The 21,699-nt window shown below is 41.1% G+C and overlaps 1 protein-coding gene across 5 annotated transcripts in view; it reads left to right on the top strand.

Moving 5' to 3' along the window:
• The window catches only part of LOC138755078 (regulator of G-protein signaling 22-like), a 207,447-nt gene that overhangs the window by 120,362 nt on the left and 65,386 nt on the right, over positions 1–21,699 (top strand). For 4 of the 5 annotated variants that reach the window (XM_069920294.1, XM_069920296.1, XM_069920295.1 and 1 more), the window contains 3 exons: positions 6,571–6,682; positions 10,918–11,043; positions 19,322–19,423. In XM_069920294.1, coding sequence (XP_069776395.1) covers positions 6,571–6,682; positions 10,918–11,043; positions 19,322–19,423 — 340 coding nt within the window. The remainder of the gene's footprint in view (positions 1–6,570; positions 6,683–10,917; positions 11,044–19,321; positions 19,424–21,699) is intronic. The other variant, XM_069920297.1, reaches the window with a different exon arrangement.

Here is a 21,699-nt window from a genome sequence, read left to right as displayed (position 1 = left end):
CCGCAGAGCCTACCTCACTGACAAAAGGCAAAGGAGGAAAAACCCAACACCCAACCCCAACCAACCAATTTTCCCCTGCAACCGCTGCAATCGTGTCTGCCTGTCCCGCATCGGACTTGTCAGCCACAAACGAGCCTGCAGCTGACGTGGACTTTTTACCCCCTCCATAAATCTTCGTCCGCGAAGCCAAGCCAAAGAAGAAAAAAAAAGAGTTTTAATTGAGTTCGGGCATCATATTCAGCATAGACATCATGAGCTGAAGGGTCTCTTCCTGTGCTACACTGTCCAATATTCTAAAAGGCTTGTGCCTTTTACTGGAAGTAATTTGGAAAGCCAAACAACATTTATAACTTGGGAAATTGGATTGAAATGCTGAAGGGTTATGCTTTGCAGAGCATGTTGAGTCATCATCTGTCATACTATGTAAGGTATTGACAGCAGTTCAGGAGTTTACCAGGCTCACTTCGGGAATGGCTGGTTATCTAAAGGAGAAATCCCGCACAGGCTGTTTGATTCTGTTGAAGCTGAGAAGAGTGAGAAGCATCTTGTGCGAAACATACAAGGCTCTGACGATTTTGCTAGGATGTATGTGGAGGGCATATTCTTTCTTGTGGAACAACCTTGAAGTTGTGGTTACAGTTAAATGTGTTGGTCATTGAAGATGAGGTTGAAGTGTCCTTGAATATTTTTAAGACATTGAAAGGTAGATTCTTAATCAATAATGGGGAGAAAGGTTGCAGTGGATAAATCAGAATGCAGCATTGAGATTACAATCAGATTAGTTGTAATTTGGTGGAGCTGTCTCCCAGCGGCACATGCCCAACTGCTCCCAATTCATTTGCTCAGAGACCCCAGTAGTTGCCAAGGAGACAAGAAGGATGTGTGTATTTTTGACTGGATTAGAACTATGTCTTGTGTCTCTCAACTAGAAAATAATTAAATTCTTCTCTCACAGTGTATTTAACTCCATGCTATTTTACTGATTTAATTTTGCAGTAATTATTATTTTCCTTACTACTCTAATCCTGTACATTTCTTCGAAGATCAGTTAGTCACTTTTTTCCCTCTCTCACTGAATGTGCTTTGCTCCGCAATTCCTGGCAGAAAACACAGAGTCCATAAAACAGGTCATTTGGCCACTGAGCCCGCATCAACTATAAAGCTCCCATTCGCACTAATGTCCCTGCATTCCCATCAGCTTTATGCAGGTCTTACCACTCATCTATATGCCCGAGACAATGTACAGTGATCAATCAGCCTACTGAGTTCCATATCTTGAGGAAATCAGAGCATCCTGCCATAAACCATGTTGTTATAAGAAAAACCTGCAAACTCTACACAGACAGCGCCAGAGGTAAGGATTGAACACAGTTCACAGGAATGGTGCTGGAGAAATTGTTGGTAATATGTGCACTTATAAGTGTTTAATTAATGTCCCTAGTAGCATAGAGCATTCCTGCTCTGAGTCAAGGAGTGGTGGGTATCATATCATTCTTCTTTGATTGTTCTATGTACCCAGTCCATTTTGTGTGTGTGTGTGTGTGTGTGTGTGTGTGTGTGTGTGTGTGTGTGTGTGTTTCATCTCCACTGTGATTTTCCCATGTTTGTCTATAAATTGTACACATACGTTTCATTGCTGGTGCAACTTTACCATGCCTACTATAAATTGTGGGTGCTCTCCCTGCTACCATTTTTTCACGCCCGTATTTTGTAAATAAAATAATTTATTACAAAATTGCATTCAGAGTTCTTGCTTTTGAAACCCATCGAATTTGTTTTCTCACTCATAACTATTGGTACTGCGAGCAGTGTGGTCCCAAGATGGCAAAGAGAAAGAACCGAGCACACATTGTGCCCTTTATAGTGTTGGAGGGCTATGGTGGTGGGGGAGGGGGGAGAAGAAACGGTCCAACCCAGGTTGTTCACAGAGAGTCAATGGCTCAGTGCCAGCAAGGTTAATCTGATTACAATGGCCCAAAGCCAAGTACAGGCAGGCTAGAGAATCCAGCCCAGGTAATTTACATGAAGCCAGTGGCTTGGCGCCAGCAAGGTTAAGCTGATTACAAAGGCCAATGGCCCAAGGCCGTACAAAGGAATTTCAGTTGACTAATGGCAAGATGTACACTAATAGGTGGAGCGGGGCCAAACCTTGATTGGCAGGTGGTGTGCCTTCCGACAAGGTAATAGGCAGTGCTGTCACGTGACAGCCTTGACCCTTCACAATACAGGGCCCATACTTTGGAATTCATTACTGTTTATTATTATATTGGCCCTAAAGGATCTTTATAACTGTACAAGTGTACTTAGGCAGACAGTGTGATGAGGACCTGTAAGGTTGGCACATGCACAGAAATGCCGTAAGGACATCATCCTTCTGATAAAATCAGTTTCAGGAATCGTCAGCGGCGGTGCATGAAGAATTAAGTGAATGGATTGCTAATCCCTCGAGATATTTGCTGCTGTGGAAATGGAGCATTGTGATGACATTAAGGATTATTCAACAATCGATCAGTGTTTGTACTTTCGTGGTGTACATACCAGACCATATTTCAGGGTCTGGAGCTTGTTAAGGAATAAACAATTGTATCCATTGGAACCCAAATTATTTTCCTTCCAGTCATTAATAATTATATAGATATATATATATATATATACTTATATTTATATATATATGTGTGTGTGTGTTAATTAATGCCTGTACACTGATAGAGATAAATTATCATCTTGGCTTGGAGAGTCCAGGGCTTGGTATAAAGGTTAGAGCCAAGCCCTGGGTCCTTGGGAAATATTTATAAATGTGAAGGTTGTAGGTGATGCTCTTACACAAATTTAATTAATGGTGGTATTATTCATTTACTATCTAATATTGATAAATTAATATTAGTTAAATTGAGGATAAAGGCAATAAACAAGTATTTGGTATGATCTCAATTAATGGCTACATTGAATCCCGCTGTTCCCGTGTTTCAAAGAACTACTGATAGACAGGTGGGGTGTGGCGATGCAAAGGACTTGGACAGACGTGTTTTGATTGAGGTCTTCGTGAAGAGTACTAAATAGATGATCAAGACTTGAAAATCAAGATTTTCTTCATCAGAAATGGATAAAACTAGTACAAAGAAGCCAAGGCAGCTGAGAACAAATATTGATGAAGCTCCTATTCAACCGGGAATATTGGGTGAAAGACCTAAAGGGAGCAGTGCAAAAAGTCGCGACGGGACCGAGAGAACCAGGTCAAACTGAGAAGTCGAGTCAAGAATTGAGCATCATCCTGGAGAAAATGGGAAAGGATCTTTCCTCGAGAGATTTTGCAGACCTTTCTCATGATTTTGGGCTCTATGTAAATGCCTCTTTCAGGGCAGGAACATTTTGTGTGCGTTTTTAAAGGGGAGGGATCATATTATTTAAAGACACAGAGATTTTACTGTTTAAAATGTTTTAATTATGGATAAAGCATTAAATTTTATTAGTTTCAATGTTAATGGAATTAACGGAATGGTGAAGCAAAAATGGGTCTTGGCGTACCTAAAAAAAAAATTAAAGACAAATATAGTCTTTTTAAAAGAAAGACATCTTACCAAATTGGAACATGGAAAATTAAAAAAGAGGATGGGTGGGGCAAATAATATCATCTTCATTTGGATGAAAAGCAAGAGGTGAAGTGATTTTAATTAATAAAAATATACCAATAATAATAGAAATTACATTAACCGATCAAGCTGGAAGATTTGTAATAGCACACTGCAAAATTTATGCGGAATCATGGAGGTTTATGAACATTTACGCCACAAATTATGACGATGAAGTCTTTATGAAGGTTATATTTTTAAAAACTGCAAGGGGAAGGCAAAATATATTGATTGGAGGAGATTTCAATTTTTGTTTAGATCCAATACACTGACAAATCAGTAAGAACAATAACTAGGGGAAAAGCTGCAAATACAACATTATAATTTAGAGTGATTTAAATTTAATTGATATATGGAGGTCTCTCAAGCCTTTAGAAAGAGACTATTCATTCCACTCAAGGGTACATGATTCACAAACAAGGATTGACATTTTTTAAATGTCTGCCCAGTTACAAAGTAGAATGGTAAAAATGGAGAATTTTGGAAAAAAACTTTTATCAGACCACTCACCAATAAAGATAATAATTAACTATCACAATAATAGAAAAGCAAGAAAATATGTTCAGATGACGCTTCAATGCTACATTATTAAAATGGAAGGATTTTTGTGAATTTATTAAGAGACAGATAGAAATATTTTGTGAAAACAATCTTCCTTCCACTGACAACAGTTTTCTAATATGGGATATGTTTAAAGCTTATTTGAGAGGACAAATTATTTCTTACACTAAAAGCCTTAAGAGAGAATATACAAGAATTTAGAAGGTCTAGAGAAGGATATAAAAGAATTGGAAAAAGAATATCGGATATCAGTAACACAAAACAATATAGAATATTAGAAAACAAAATGATACAATATCACACCACAACCATATGGAACAGAAAAAAATTATATAAAAACTAAATAAAAATATTATGAACTAGGAGAACAGGCATATAAAGTATTATCTTGGCAAGTTAAAGCAGAGGAGTCATCCAGAATGCAATAGAAGTAGAAGCTGATACTATAACATAATCAAAAAGGAATAAATAATATGTTTAGACAATACAGTGTGAACCTATAGAAATTAGAATTAGTAGGAGATGAAAACGAGATGGAAGAAGTATTAACAAATGTTGAACTTCCTAAACTAGAAGAGAGAGAAAAAGATTATTTAGATGCATCATTTACAAGGGAAGAAATAGAGAAAGCTTTAGTACTTTATAAGCTAATAAATCCCTTGGGGAAGATCGGCTCCCTTCTATAAACAATTTAAAGATTTGTTGATGCCTCTGACAAGGTAGTGGAGACCCAAACACTCCCGGAAACCTTTTCAACTGCTTTAATTACAGTGCTATATAACCGTGTCTGCCTGTCCCGCATCGGACTTGTCAGCCACAAATGAGCCTGCAGCTGACGTGGACATTTACCCCCTCCATAAATCTTCGTCCGCGAAGCCAAGCCAAAGAGAAGAAGATATAAAAATGTACAACTGCCTATGAATCTAGGTAACAAAATATTGAATTCATAGTTTGACAAAGGAATAAGATACGTTGATGATTATTATATGGAAGGATCTCTTGTGTCTTTTGAACAATTGAGAAATAAGAATGGAGTAGCTAATGGGATATTCTTTTACTTTCTCCAGTTAAGATAATTTTTAAGAGAAAGATGGAGACCAAATTTGACCCCACCTGAAATTAGTGAGATGGAACAAAGGATTTGGCTGGAGGACACACCTCAATTTATATCTAAGATGTACTTTGCTCTCCAAAATAAAAGTGAAAAACCAGGTTTACAGAGATCAAGAGATTAGAGTTGGATTTAGGAGTTGCAATAATGGAAAGATGCTGGTGTTTGGATTGCATGACATCAATTATAAATGCAAGATATGGATTAGTACAATATAATTTTCTACACCAGTTATATCTCACACCATAGATATAATGTAAATCAAAATTGGAAATATCAAAGATGTGTTTTAGATGTGGTATATATGTGCAAAAATAGGAATGTTTGCACAGGCTATGTGGTCATGTATGAAGGTGAGACCTTTCTGGTAAGATATTACTGAAATACTAACAAGGATAATGGGGTTGGCCTTCACAGATGACCTGGAGCTTTATCTTTTAGACAACTTTATTGAAATAAGTAATAAACAGTCTCAATTCCAAATTTCATTTCTTAAAATAACTTTAGTTATGGCTAGGAAATTTATTGCAATTACTTAGAAATCTGACTCCACTCTACAGATAGCATGGTGGAAGACAGAAATGACACATATAATTTAAAGAACAAATATGACATTTTTATAAAAATATGGCAACCATATTTGGATTATGTAGGGGTCCAAATATAATAAAAAAGTGCTACTATTACAAAAATATGTGACCTCCCCAATGAAGAGTTTCTTTTTTTAACCCAACTGTAAGCCCTGACAGTCTATGAGTTTGTACAGTGAAGGTGTTATAGAAAAAACAAAGCAAAATATAAACTAAAAGAACTACTACTATACTATCCAATGCTTAGAGGGTGTATTGATGTTATAGGACTTGTAATCTTCTCTTCTTTGGCTTGGCCTCGCGGATGAAAATTTATAGAAGGGTATGTCCACGTTTGCTGCAGGCTCGTTGGTGACTGACAAGTCCGATGCGGGACAGGCAGGCACGGTTGCAGTGGTTGCAAGGGAAAATTGGTTGGTTGGGGTTGGGTGTTGGTTTTTTCCTCCTTTGTCTTTTGTCAGTGAGGTGGGCTCTGCGGTCTTCTTCAAAGGAGATTGCTGCCCGCCAAACTGTGAGGCGCCAAGATGCACAGTTGGAGGTGAGATCAGCCCACTGGAGGTGGTCAATGTGGCAGGCACCAAGAGATTTCTTTAAGCAGTCCTTGTACCTCTTCTTTGGTAATAGTACAATCTTTAATACCTCAATTATCTACTAAATAGTCTTTAATATTTTCCCACAGCCAGCTTCTCATTTCAGACATCAGTGTTAGATCTCAATTCTCAAGATCTAATGAAGCTTTTGAAAATCTACAATTATGGCGAACAAAGAAGATTCACAATTTAGATAAATTAGTAAGTACACAGCTGAAAATTCAAACCAATACTGAGAAAATCCCCCACACAAGAGCATCTTCTTTACAGTTAAGTGCTAAATAGAAGGACAAAAAGTTTATTCTGAGCACAAGGTATTGGAATCATGTTCTCCTGTTATATGTTCAAAGCCTACTTGATTTAATTCAGAAACTGGTCTTGAAACAGATGTGCAATACCTAGCCCATATAAATGGTTGGAGATTAAGATTGTTCTTGGAGAATGAAATATTCTCCAACTGCAATATGTTTGAAGATGACCTGATTTGATTCTGAAACTGATCTTGAAAGAAGTGGACATATTTTATTCTATATAGATGAAAAATATTGAAATTTAAAAAGGAAAATGCCCCAAACATTCTCCATTCAATGTGGACATAAAGTTGTATAATCAGAGATTCTTGGTGAGATGTTGCAGATTTATTAGAAAAGTAGATGAAAGCCTCATCCAGGCTTAGCCACAATAGATTGTCCCAGAATGTCCCTTTCTATACTCCCAATTGGATCGATTAACTCCCATTCCTTTCATATTTCATGTCTGGCTTTGTTCTAAAGAGGGGTCATCAGATTTCCTGCCTTTCTGAATTAGTCAGTGTGCTGCCTAATGTCAGCTGAATACAACCTACAGGGAGTCGTTGTGAAACATATAATTTCATCTGGATATTCACTTGCAATAATCCTATCTGAAGCTCGAGAATCTTTTATCACTAATCAGCTTCACTTACCCAATCACCAGTATCTGCCTCCACTAACTACACTAAGCTGTGTTGTAAAGCAATCACACAAGACTTCAGTGATGGTACCTTTTCCTATAGTTGTCAATTCTGCCATATTTGTTGTTTGCAATATCAATGAAGTTATTTCAAATGTAATTTGCCTGGAGCATTCTCATTTTCCTGTACCATAGTAGCCAGATACATCACTGGTTGCCAGCAATCCCATAAATTATCTTCCAATAGAAGCAAGTAGAGTGACCGTTTGTACCTGTGCTAGCTCTTTCAAAGACTAATCTTTAATCTTTTGTTTGTTTGTTATCCAGTAAATTTTCCATAATGAGTATTGCCAACGCTCCTTAATGAATTAAGTTCGGGTGGAATAGTCCAAATTCTTTCAGCTCTGTGAGAGATAACACTGGACAATGAAGACTTTAGCTTCCTGGACACTTTTGCATGTATTTTATAGATTTTGGGCTGCTGATCACGAAAATCACCTTAAAATTTTCGTATCATGTACCTTTTTTAAAAAGAAGTACCTATTTTTGAGATTTCCGGTCATATTTTAAGTTGACTAGTCATATTGCCCACGGAGCATGCTTTTTGGTCAACCCAAGCATGCCTGAGCAAGCACTCAGTGCAAGTACTATGCAAATGTTGTCTTAGGCCTGGGCATGCTTAGTCAGCATAGCTACAGACAGGCTATAAAAGAAGCTCACATAAACAGATGCTGTCCATTACATTGATGTACATAGATTGAATGCATGTTGATGAACATGTTCTTCAGGCTATAGCCTAGTGAGTGTTCTTAACAATAGCATTTATTGACCAGAAAAAGTCACTACAGCAGAAATGTCTCATTAATGTTGCCACATCTGCAATGCATTCTGTTACATTTGTAGCGAGTATATGCTTAAGGTTTAAAGATGCAGCATAATTGCATAATTAAGAAAGCCTATGAGGTCTACTTCAGTTGTAAAATTGGTGACCAAGACAAACCCTGGGCTCCTCACATTTGTTGTGTAGCATGTGCTCAGAGGTACATTATGCAATTCAACAGGCTAAATTCAATAAAGGTAACTTTAAGGTTTCTCCAACTTCTTACGTGATACAGCAAATCTGAAATTATCTTGTTCAGTTTGAAGTTGTCTATCAATACCTAATTTTTTAAGGAAGAAAACCTTTTGAAAAAAATTGTTGTCCACTGTACTTTCTTCTCATCTCCTTCTCTAGATCTTTTGCTAATGAATTTTAATCCTTCATCTCTATTTATTGATCTTTCATGATCTTGAAAAGATATTCTCACAAAATCACAGAACAATGAATCCTGGAAGGAGGTCATTGGCTCGTTGTGTCTTCAGGCCTTTTTATAGTGGAACAGGTGGATATTCTCCATCTTTACATCGATTCAACCACCTTCATAAAAATACCGGTGGCGGAGGCTAGATGTGGACTCCGATCCTTCCAGAGGAGTTGTCTCACAAGTGAAGTAAGTTGCTCCACCTCACTCCATAAAGGAAATGCCGTTGAAGGCGGCTGATTAGGGGTGGGATGATGATGTTATGATGACGCCGTCAGCCCGTGACCCAAGAGCCACCACTAGGGCTCCTGTGGTGATCGGTGCTGAGGTTAGGGCTCCCTCCTGCTACCCGGAAATGTCTTCTTCCCATTCCCCCTCCGCCCCTCGCTCCTTCACCAAGGCTGCCGAGATCGATGAGCTGAAGGTCAGCGAGGAGTCAGAAAGAGTGGAATAGACTTGTAAGGTGATGAGAAGTGAAGGGAGTCTGGCCCAAAGAGCGTGGAGGCCAGCAGGGGAAAAGAGAGATGGAGATGCTGAAGCCAAAGGGCAAAGATGCCCGGGAGGAAGGAGGACAGATGCTGAGGAGTGGACACTAAGAAGCACAGCCAGGGAGTCTAATGGATGAAAGAGGGGAGCAAAGAGCCAGCTCAATGTGCCAGAGAGGCAGCACCAGGCAGGAGAGCTGGAAGAAGGATCTGCATTTCCCAGAGTGGTTCTAGCTGCATTGGGGATTATGGGAAATGAAGACGGTCATTGCTCAGCGCACATTTGACCTTATAGTGACAGGCGGCGCTCCTGCACCACTTGTCCAGAGGACCCCAAAAACCAGCAGCAATAGATATGCTCCACAACACAGGATTACTTAAACAAAAGTAGTTTTTAATTATATTTGAACAAGAAAACAGAATTAAACTTTAACTTATTACTATCAACTTACTTAACCTACCTAACCTACTTAATTCCCCCCCCCCCCCTCTAATACTAAGTGTGGGAATGTGTAATGTATATTTAAGATTAGAAAAGTTCTTTCGATCATAGTCCAATCTCACTGGTCGCAGGCAATTTTTGTACTGTGCCCAGAAGTTAGCATTTACAAAGTTCACCAGTCTTTGGTGCTTAACAGGCAAATGGTTACCACTCAGGAGGGTTCTTGCTCATTTTCAGAGAGAGATTCCTTTTCCAGGACATACGCAACTGGTTCCTTCTCAATCAATCTTGCTGACGAAACTTGCCCCCTTCAGGGTTCTCCAGATAATCCTCTTTCTTTCAGGTCACCTTTCAGACCACCAGTCTTCTCCTTTGACCAGGCAGCTTTCCAAAGTTTGCCAGCTTGTCCCTCTGGAACTGATCTCTGTGTCTCCTTCTCTCTCCATTTCACACTCTCCCTCTCTGAGAGCAAAAACTGTTCTACTCTGCCTGTAAAGATCACATGATCTCCCAGGCAAACTGCTGAATGTTGCTACTTTGTTGCTCCTCTGCAAAAAGCACTCTGCAAAAGTCCCGCAAAGACTCTGTGTGCAAGCTACTCTTGCAATTCCTCCAAAACCACCTCTAAATACTCTGTCACACCCCGCCTCTCTCATCTCTGGAGGACGTCTCCTGACATTGCTCTCTATAAAAGCAATGCTGGAGCAGTCTTATAGGCCTCCTCCTTAAAAAGGTAAGTTTGCTTTTTTTTCCCAATGGAGCTGGCCTCAATGTGACGTTGTTCCATAAAAACACCTTTTGAGAATCCAATCTAGCTAGTCCTACTTCTCCACCTTCTCCCCATGGCCTTGCAATCATTTTCCCTTCAGATACTTATCCAGCTTCCTTGCGACAACTGGGGATTGGAGGGGTGTAGAAAAGAGAGGCTAAAGCATGGACAAACTGGGACTGTTGGCCTGTTTCCACACTGTTAGACTCGATTACTCAATGACAAACGGACCTAGTATTCCTATGTGCTGGTCCCAATCCGGATGAGTTGTTACCCATGTGGCTTTCAGTCCCACACCCACCACAATGGCTCTCCCAAGCCACTTCCCGACATCATAATCAGTTCTCTAGACTTGTCTTCTTCTTCATTATCCTCCTGTTTCTGTGCTACATGGCACCAGAAATTTTCAGGATAATACAGTTTCTGAGTTCTTTCTTCTTCCATTTCTAAGCAATGATACCACAATGGCAGTATGAGCAACAGACCCCTTTCTGTGTCTGCCTTGACAGATGCGAATCACAAAATACCAAGCGGCTGTGTGCAGTTATAAAATGGATGACTTACTGCAAGCCCTTCAACGTGAAAGAAGAACTGGATATATCTTCACAATTTTTTGTGAACAGATAGGAAATCTGGTAAGGAATTTAAGCCTTAGATTCATGAGTAGAATCTTCTTTAAATTTATTGTATGATTAGTTTAAGATCATGACCATTAAAACAGCCATTACTTTCAAGCTGGTAGGTTGTGAGGGTTTAATGCATTTACAAGATTTACATGTAAATTGTCGACACTTTGAGAATTTATCATGTGCTTTTAGTGTTACATTTTTTTTTCTGTATTGAGTTGTTAATCAGTTATAGTTTTATGCGCTGAGTCGCTGACTTTACTGCCAGGATGTTCTTCCTGTATTGCGGCTCTGCAAAAGTTTTCAAAGCAGTATTATTAGGGAACACTTGGCATGGAACACTTCATTTATCCACAAGACAGAAATAGGCAATTCAGCCCATCGAGTCTTCCCTGCCATTTAATCATGAGCTGATCCATTTTCCCACCCAGACCCAGTCCCCGGCCTTCTCCCTGTAACCTTTGCTAATCGACAAACAATCAATTTCTGCCTAAAGTATACCCAATGACTTGGCCTCCACAACCACCTGTGGTAACAAATACCACAAATTCTCTGGCTAAAGAAATTTTGCCACATTTCTATTCTAAGATGATGCCCTACAATCCTGAAGTTGTGCCCTCTTGTCCTAGACTCTCCTTTCATGGGAAACAACCTTTCTATATCTACTCTGTACAAACATTCAACATGTTTCAATGAGATTCCCCTCATTCTCCTAAATTCCAGTGTGTACAGGTCAAGAGCGGTCAAATATTCCTTATTCCTTTTTGTTCCCAAAATCATACTTGTGAACCTCCTCTGAACCCTCTCTCATGTTAGGACATCCTTTCTTAAATGAGGAGCCCAAAAAATCTCTCAATAATCCAAGTGAGGCATCACCAGTGTCTTATAAAGCCTCAACATTTCTGCTCATATAATTCTATTCCTCTTCCATTTGCTTTCTTCACCACAAACTCAACCTGTAAGTTTACATTCAAAGTATAATGTACGAGTACTTCCAAGCCCCTTTGCATCAGGAAATTTTCAATTTTCTCCCTATTTAAAAAAAATAGTCTGCCCATTTATTTTGTCTACCAAAATACATGACCATGTGGCAGCTACTTCGGTAGGGCTACTAAAGCAATGCACACACACACACCAGGTTAGTCAACATAAGACTGATTTATTTGGACTTTACGCTTCTTTTATATACCGCATGTCCTGGGCTCCACGGGACAGGGTGGGACATCACTATGAGTTTGCTGCCAATCCATGAGACCGGTAGGTTTAAATTAAGCCCTGTGAGTGTCCCGTGCCTTCCAGAAGGAGGTGCAGCAAATCAACGTACCATTTCTCGGCACGCAGCACCATTCATGTGGTCCATTAGGTGAGTATTTAGCTGTCCGTATTATGGTTCCACACGCCCTTAGAACTGCACTGGCGACAATTTGCAATACTGCACTATGTGCCCGCTCGGCCCACTACACGGCCGCTACTTTCCAACACTGTATTTCATCTGTGTTTTCTCTGCTCATTCTCCTAAACTGTCCAAGTCCTTCTGCAGCCTCCCTGTTTCCTCAACACTACCTGCTCCTCCACCTACCTTGGTATCATCTGCAAATTTGGCCACAAAGCCATTCATTCCATAATCTAAATCATTGATATATGACATAAGAAGAAGCCCTTCTGCTTAACTGTCTGTCTTTTGATATCTTTGGATATTCAACTCCCAATGGCATCTATCCTTTTACTATTCGTTCATGTTGGCAATAACATCATCCCTGCTAATCTGTAACTGCCCTACGAGGTCATCCACTTTATTTCTTATGCTGCGTGCATTTAAATACGAACACTTTAGCCCTGTATTTGGTACATTTGATTCTGTATCTCTATTGCATTGCAACTCATTGCCAGGCCCCATCTGCCTGTCCTTCCACACCAACTCCCTACCAGCTGTCCCTATTTGTTCACCAACAGCCCTTTCCTCTGCCTCTACAATGGGAATCTAGTTTAAATCCTAAGTAGTCCAGTTGCAACCTGCCCCACTTGTACAGGTCACCCCCTTCCCCAGAAAAGTTCCAATGATCCAACAACTTGAAACCCTGCATCACCTCCTCAGCCATTCATTTGTCTGTAATATCTTCCTGTTGTGACCTCCCCTAGCTCCTGGCACTTAGAGTAATCCACCTTCAGCCTCATTCCCAACTCTCTAATCTTACTTTTCAGACCTCTGCCCATTCCTACCTATGTCATTGGTACCAATATCTTCCACGGCCTCTGGTTGCTCACCCTCCCCTTGAAGAACACTCTTTATATCTTTATAACTATCTTTAGATATTTGCAAATGAGGCATTTTCTTCATTCTCAGATTTCTGATTTATCTGGAGCTCCTAATGTGATGAGTTTTTTTTTGTTTTGCAGCCTTCTTGGAAAGTTTTAACATCTATTATTTATGTTAAGTTACTATGTTTAAGACAGGCCCCGTTACTTAGAATTAAGAATGCCTGGGAATGGGATTTAAACCATTCAACATTAGATGAAGTTTGGGATTTAATTTTTAATTTGGTCAATAAATCATCAATATATGCTTGTCATTGTTTACTACAATTTAAAGTTGTACACAGGGTGCACATGTCCAAAGTTAAATTATCTCGATTTTATCCAGATACAAATTCTTGCTGCGATAAATGTAAGAGTGGGAAGGGGTCTTTAATTCATATGTTGTGGACTTGCCCTGGTCTGAAAAATAGTGGATAGATGTTTTCCATACTTTATCTTTACTTTTTGACATATATTTAGAGCCGAATCCTTTGGTTGCTTTTTTTGGAACAATGGGAAAGGATGATGTTCTTTTGACTTCAGTTAAATGCCGAACTCTATCCTTTGCTTATCTTTTAGCTAGGTGAGTGATAGTACTTAGATGGAATGATGTTGCCCCGGCCAATCATGTTCAGTGGCTGAGAGCCATTATGTCATGTTTGAACTTAGAAAAGATTCGTTAATCAATTGATAATTCAGGTATAAGATTTCAAATGTTGTGGGGGTCATTTATAAGTCATTTTCTCAGTCTTCAGTATAATATATATTTGATCTTCATTTGGTTTTTTATCTCTGTTTTCATTTTATTATTAGATAAGCTTATTATTATACAATGTGAATAAATTAAGGAGGGGGTTTGGATTTCTACCTAATCGGGAAAAAAATATTAATATGTTTATGAATTGTAGAAATGTCTTACTATTTTGTAACTTTTTTAATGATTGAATCTGTTATTTACACTTAACATTCCTCAGTGGTTTTTTATGCTTCTATGGCTTTTTTTTTGCTTTAAAATAAAACTAATAAAAATATTTTTAAAAACAGAATGTTCTGCATCTGACCACCCAGGAGACAACACACAATCCTAGTGGCTCTTTTGTGGTTGCAGAATCTCCTATGTGTTCACCTAACCATTGAGTCCCCTATGCCTATCACTCTACCTGACTTCACCCTTCGTTTCTGAGGATCAGAGCCAACCACAGTGCTGTTAGTTTGGTTGCAGCCTTACCCAGATAGGTCATCGCCCTCAGCAGTATCCACAAGGGTATTCTTGTTGCTAAGAGGAATGACGACAGGGTGGCCCTGCACTAACTTTTTTCTTCCCTTACCTATCTTAGTGTTTACCCATCTACTAGCTGAATCCTGCACTCCAGGTGTAACTACCTGCTTAGAAGTCTCATCTATCACTTCCTCAGCCTCCTGGATGATCCTCAGTTCATCCAACTTCAGCTCCAATTCCTTTATATGGTCTTTCAGGAGCTGGATTTGGCTGTACATCCCCCAGGTGTAATCATCAGGGAAAACATGAGATTTCCAGAATTATCACTTCTTACCGGAGGAGCATTCCACTGCCCTGGGTTCCATCTGTACTCCTTATTCTGGGTTACTATAAAAACTTCTTGCCTGGCGTTATCTGAAATGCATCCTCAGCCTCTGTTGCCGAAGCCTCTTGAGCCAAAGCCACAAATTCCTACTCCTACACTGGGTCACTCGCACATTGGCCGCTCCAACAATGGCCACTTGCTTTAAGCTTCTCTTTTTATTTGCTACTGACTCTATCTGAGCCATAGACTCCCACCAATCATCAGTCTGCTTCACTTTTAAATTCCTCTGAAACAAAGCACAGTTCCTGACATTCTTTTTCTTTGGCTTGGCTTCGCGGACGAAGATTTATGGAGGGGGTAAAAAGTCCACGTCAGCTGCAGGCTCGTTTGTGGCTGACAAGTCCGATGCGGGACAGGCAGACACGATTGCAGCGGTTGCAAGGGAAAATTGGTTGGTTGGGGTTGGGTGTTGGGTTTTTCCTCCTTTGCCTTTTGTCAGTGAGGTGGGCTCTGCGGTCTTCTTCAAAGGAGGTTGCTGCCCGCCAAACTGTGAGGCGCCAAGATGCACGGTTTGAGGCGTTATCAGCCCACTGGCGGTGGTCAATGTGGCAGGCACCAAGAGATTTCTTTAGGCCGTCCTTGTACTTTTCTTTGGTGCACCTCTGTCACGGTGGCCAGTGGAGAGCTCGCCATATAACACGATCTTGGGAAGGCGATGGTCCTCCATTCTGGAGACGTGACCCATCCAGCGCAGCTGGATCTTCAGCAGCGTGGACTCGATGCTGTCGACCTCTGCCATCTCGAGTACTTCGACGTTAGGGGTGTAAGCGCTCCAATGGATGTTGAGGATGGAGCGGAGACAACGCTGGTGGAAGCGTTCTAGGAGCCGTAGGTGGTGCCGGTAGAGGACCCATGATTCGAAGCCGAACAGGAGTGTGGGTATGACAACGGCTCTGTATACGCTTATCTTTGTGAGATTTTTCAGTTGGTTGTTTTTCCAGACTCTTTTGTGTAGTCTTCCAAAGGCGCTATTTGCCTTGGCGAGTCTGTTGTCTATCTCATTGTCGATCCTTGCATCTGATGAAATGGTGCAGCCGAGATAGGTAAACTGGTTGACCGTTTTGAGTTTTGTGTGCCCGATGGAGATGTGGGGGGGCTGGTAGTCATGGTGGGGAGCTGGCTGATGGAGGACCTCAGTTTTCTTCAGGCTGACTTCCAGGCCAAACATTTTGGCTCTCTGAACCCTTCTCCATTAACAATGGCGTGAAGCAAGGCTGTGTTCTCGCACCAACCCTCTTTTCAATCTTCTTCAGCATGATGCTGAACCAAGCCATGAAAGACCCCAACAATGAAGACGCTGTTTACATCCGGTACCGCACGGATGGCAGTCTCTTCAATCTGAGGCGCCTGCAAGCTCACACCAAGACACAAGAGAAACTTGTCCGTGAACTACTCTTTGCAGATGATGCCGCTTTAGTCGCCCATTCAGAGCCAGCTCTTCAGCGCTTGACGTCCTGCCTCCTGACATTCACCATCAAGGAAAAGGGAGTGTTTGAAGATCAAGGTTTCAATCCAGGCACAAAGCTCATGGTCTACCAGGCAGCAGTGATCCCTGACTTCTTGTATGTTTCTGAGGCATGGAACACTTGCATCCAAGTGGTACATCCAAGCCCTGGAGAACCATCACCAAAATCACCTCAATAGAGTCTCTTCAAACCTGCCAGCAAGAGAAAGAAACTGCCAGCAGGAACTCAGCAAATTCTATGCCCAGAATGCCAACTTGTTCAGCAAGTTGGACTGAAGGACTTCGTCTGTGCTGTGTGACTCTGACTCCAAGTCCCAGACATCCCTCTTGGCAGCCTTGCTCAGCTTCAGTCTATTTCGGCAGTGCATGAGGTGCTAATGAGATCACCTTTAGCAGATATTAATGGGGCAATCTGTTTGAAACATTGCCATGCATGCTGTGTGGGACCAGTAAAGCTGACTTAAGAATTTGTGCAGCACCATTTTGGTGGTTGAGTTTATGAATTTCCAGCGCATGAGGGTTCAAGATGCAGGAGGAGTGAAAGTCCGTCACGAAGTCATCATCAGGCAAAAGGGAAGGAGAAATAAATTGAAGTTTTTAAATTCACATCATTAAATTCAACAATCTCATAAATTTTACATGGAACATTTAAAAAATTACAGCACATACAGGCCCTTCAGCCCACGATGTTGTGCCAACCATTGTAGACGTATCAAAAGAAACTAAACCCTCTCTACCTCATACCCTTTATTTTTCGTTCATCCATGTGCCTATCTAAGAGTCTCTGAAATGCCGCTATTGTTCTAGCCTTCACTACCACCCTGGCTGTACACTCCAGGCACCCACAAAAGTTACCCCTGATATCTCTCCTCAGCTTCCCTCCCTTCACTTTGTACAGATGTCCTCTGGTGTTTGCTACTCCAGCCCTTGGAAAAAGGATTTGACTGCCTACCATCTCCACGCTTCTCATAATCTTGTAGACCTCTATGAAGTCACCTCTCATCCTTCTTCACTCCAAAGAGAAAAGCCGTCGCTCTGCTCACCTTGCCTCATAAAACATATTTTCCAATCTAGGAAACAGCTTAGTAAATCTTATCTCCACCCTCTCCATATCTTCCACATCTTTCCTGTAATGATGTGATCAGAAATGAACACAATATTCTAAGTGTGGTCTCACCAGAGATTTATAGAGCTCCAATATTACATCACAACTCCTGAAACTCAGTCCCCTGACTGACGGAGCTCACCGTACCATAGACCTTCTTAATTATCCTATCAACCTGCACGTCATCTTTGAAAGATCTATGGATTTTGATCCTAAGGTCCTTTTGATCTTCCACACTGTCAAGTGTCCTATCATTGACTGTGTATTCTGCCGTCAAGTTTGATCTTCCAAAATGCATCTCTTCGCTCTCATCCGGATTGAACTCCATCTGTCACTTTTCTCTCCAACTTTGCATCCTGTTTATATCCTATTGTAACCCATGACAACCTTCAAAGCTATCCACAACACCTCTGTTTCATCTGCAAACATACTGACTCACCCCTCTACATCTTCATGCAGGTCATTTATAAAAATCACAGATCAGAAAATATCCCTATGGAACTACACTAGTCACCGACTTCCAGGCAGAATACATCCACTCTCTGCTTTCCACAGGCAAGCCAATTCTGTATCCACATAGCCAAGGTTCCAAGGATCCCATGCCTCATGACTTTCTGAACGAGTCTGCCCTAAGGGACCTTGTGAAAATCCTCACTAAAATCCATGTACCACTCTACCTTCATCAATTTCTTTTGTTACTTCTTCAAAAAACTCATTTAGGCTCATGGGGCACAACCTTCCCCTCACAAAGCCACACTGATGATCCCTGAGAAGACTGTACTTCTCTAAATGTTCATAAATCCTGTCCTTGAGAATGCTCTCCATTAGTTTGCCCACCACTGACGTAAGACTCTCCGGTCTATAATTCCCTAGATTCTCCCTGTTACCCTTTTCTAAACAAACAGACCACATTTGGCATCTTCCAATCCGCGAGCACTTCCCCTGTGGCCGGGGAGGAAGCAAAGATCATTGCCAATACCCTAGCAATCTCTGTCCGCCCATCCCATAGCATCCGGGCTATATCTCATCTGGTCCCGGGGACTTAACATTCCTAATGTTTTTAAGAAGATCCTGCACTTCCTCTTTCTTAATCTCAACATGGGCCAGCCCATAAGCTTGTTTTATTCTGACCTCACCTTGACCAAGGTCCTTTTCTCTGGTGAACATCGAAGCTCATATTCATTTGGGATCTCCCAAACCTCGTCCACCTCCAGACACATTACCTCCTTTATCCCTAAGCAGCCCCACCTTAATCTAGTTGCCAATGGTTTCTCAAGGCCATTTCTAGCTCTCCTAAATCCTTTTTGAAGTTCCTTCCTGGTTACCATATAATTCTTTACATTTGCACCTCCTCATGTTTCTTCCTGTCCTGTTAACTTCCATTCTAACCTGCAGTGTTATCTCTTTTGTCATTTAACTCCATGGTGCTTTTCCTTCCCTCTTTTGCTACATCTTGTCACTTGTAGTATCCCAAAAATGTATGAACCCTAAATGAGATGGAAGCTTACATCTGTTTTTCCCTCACCAGCTGACCATAAGGGTACAAGACATAGGAACAGAAATAGGCTATTCAGCCCATCGGATCTGCCCTGCCATTTAATCATGAGCTGATCCATTTTCCCACTCAGTCCCACTGCCCGTCTTTCTCCTCATAGCCTTTGATGCCCTGGCTAATTCAGAAACTATCATCTCTGCCTTACATACACCCAATGACTTGGCTGCCTAACCTACTGAGTGTTTCTATGTTTTTTTCCCGATTTTACACAGAATAACTCCTCTGATTGCAAAGTGTTAACTATTTTTCCCATTATTTTTCAGTTATGGAGCAATGCTGTGAACCTGTGGTACGACTTGAACGAATATCAGCAACTTTTCAGGGCAGAAATCTTCCAACCTTTCAAACTCAGGAGACAAGCTCAGGCAAGTCATGAAATTAACACTGGTGTAAGCTTCAGCATCAAGGAGTATGAGTCATCATGGTTTCCTTGAAGGAAAATTATGCCTGACAAACTTATTGCAATTGTTTGAAGAGATCACAGGTCGGATAGACAGGGGAGATGTAGTGGATGTTGTGCATTGGGATTTTCAAAGGGCCTTTGACAAGATGCCACACGTAAGGCTGCTCAACAGGATGAGAGCCCATGGAATTACAGGAAGGATACAAGCATGGGTAGAGCATTGGCTGGTCAGCAGGAAACAGAGTAGGAATAAAGGGAACCTATTCTGCTTGGTTTCTGGTTCCCAGTGGTGCTCCGCAGGGATCGGTGTTGGGGCCGCCTCTTTTTATATTGTATATAAATTATTTGGATTTTGCAATAGATGGTTTTGTGGTTAAATTTGTCGATTATACCAAAATAGGTGGTAGGGACAGTTGCGCTGAGGATATTGAAAGGCTTAGGAGAGAGGGCAAAGAGGTGACAGATAAAATACAATGTGGGAAAATGTATGGCCATGCACTTTAGTAGAAGAAATAGATGGGCAGAATTTTATTTAAATGGAGAGTACATTCAAAATTGACCTCCAGGTTGACCTCCAGGTTGACCTCCAGGTTGAGCTCCAGGTTGAGTTGAAGGTGAAGAAGGTGAATACAATGTTAGCCCTCATATGTAGAAGGATAGTGTAGAAGAGCAGGGGTGTCATGTTGAGACTCTGTAAAACACTGGTGAGACTGCATGTGGAGTACTGTGTACAGTTTTGAATGCCTTGTTTGAGAAAAGACGTGGTGGTGATGGAGAGGGTTCAGAGATTTACTAGAATGATACCAGGGATGAAAAGGTTAGCAAATGATGAATGATTATAGGCTCTTGGACTGTGCTCTTTGGAGAACAGAAGGATCAGGAGAAACCTCTTTTGGCATTTCAAATGCTCTATGGCCTGGACAGAGTAGATGTAGCAAGGATGTTTCCCATGGTAGGGGATTCCAGGACAAGAGGGCTTAACTTCAGGATAAAATGCCATCAATTTAAAACAAGTGAAGAAAATTTTATTTAGTCAGAGAGTCATGAGTCTGTTGCCACAGGCAGCTGTGGAAATGAGGTTATTGAGTGTATTTAAGGCAGAGATTGATAGGTATTTGATTAGTCAGGACATCAAGGGTTACAGAGAGAAAGCTGAGGAGTGCAGTTGTGAGAGGATGGATTACCTCATGTTTAGACTCGATGGGCCAATAGGCCTACTTCTCTTCTCTTTTGTCCTGTGATCTTGTGAATTGGAAGCATTTGGTCAGCGTGGGAAAAGGAATGAGCAAATACTCTCATGTTCCGTCTGGGCACCCTCACAACCGATGGAATTTGCATTGACTTCTCAGGTTTCTGTTAGCCACTGCACCCCCCCCCCCCTGATATTTCCATATCTCCTTTCCTCTGTTTCTGCCACTTTCTCTCCTTTTCCAAATTTCCTCAATCTCAGTGGAAAAAGCCTGTTTGAATTTATTCTATCCATACCCCTCATAATTTTGTACATCTCTATCAAATCCCCCCTCATTATAGTTTCTAACCTGTTTAACCTGTCCTTAAAACTCAGCTCTGCATTCACAGAGCCAAACTGCCCCATTCCCCTTCTCACCTTTCCTCTCTCCTGGCCTCCTCTCCATATCGAACTAACACCTTTTGTCTATTGGCCTGGACTCCTCCCGCTGTCCTTTTTGTTAATTCAGGCACCTGCCTGCTTTTAACTCGTACTCTGACAAAGGGCTTAGGCCTGAGATGTTGGTTATATATCTTTACCTCCTATGGACATAGCGAGACCTGCTGAGTTCCTCCAGCATTTTCATGATTTTACTGCAAGCACAGCATCTGCAGACTTTTGTGTTTCACTCCATCCAGTCTTGTGGCTTCCTTGAATCCTTCCCAGCCAACTCTAAGCCACGCTGGTCAATCAGGGTGACTTCTCATTGACAAGTCCAAACATGTCAAACAGCAGAGTTAATGTAGTGTAGTGATTAGCACAACATGATTACAGTACCAGAAACCTGGGTTCGAATCCGGTGCTGTCTGAAAGGAATTTGTACGTTCTCCCTGTGTCTGCATGGGCTTCCTCTGAGTACTCCAGTTTCCTCCAAAGACATACAGGGTTTGTAGGTTAATTGATCATATGGGTGAATTTAGCCAGTATAGGCTCATGAGCCGGAAGGCCCTGTTACTGTGCTGCATCTCTAAATTAAATTAAAATTAAAAACTTCCATCACAGAGAGATAA

This window comes from Narcine bancroftii, chromosome 2 (assembly GCF_036971445.1).
Source record: "Narcine bancroftii isolate sNarBan1 chromosome 2, sNarBan1.hap1, whole genome shotgun sequence".
NCBI lineage: Eukaryota > Metazoa > Chordata > Chondrichthyes > Torpediniformes > Narcinidae > Narcine > Narcine bancroftii.
This window is presented reverse-complemented; position numbering and strand designations above follow the sequence as displayed.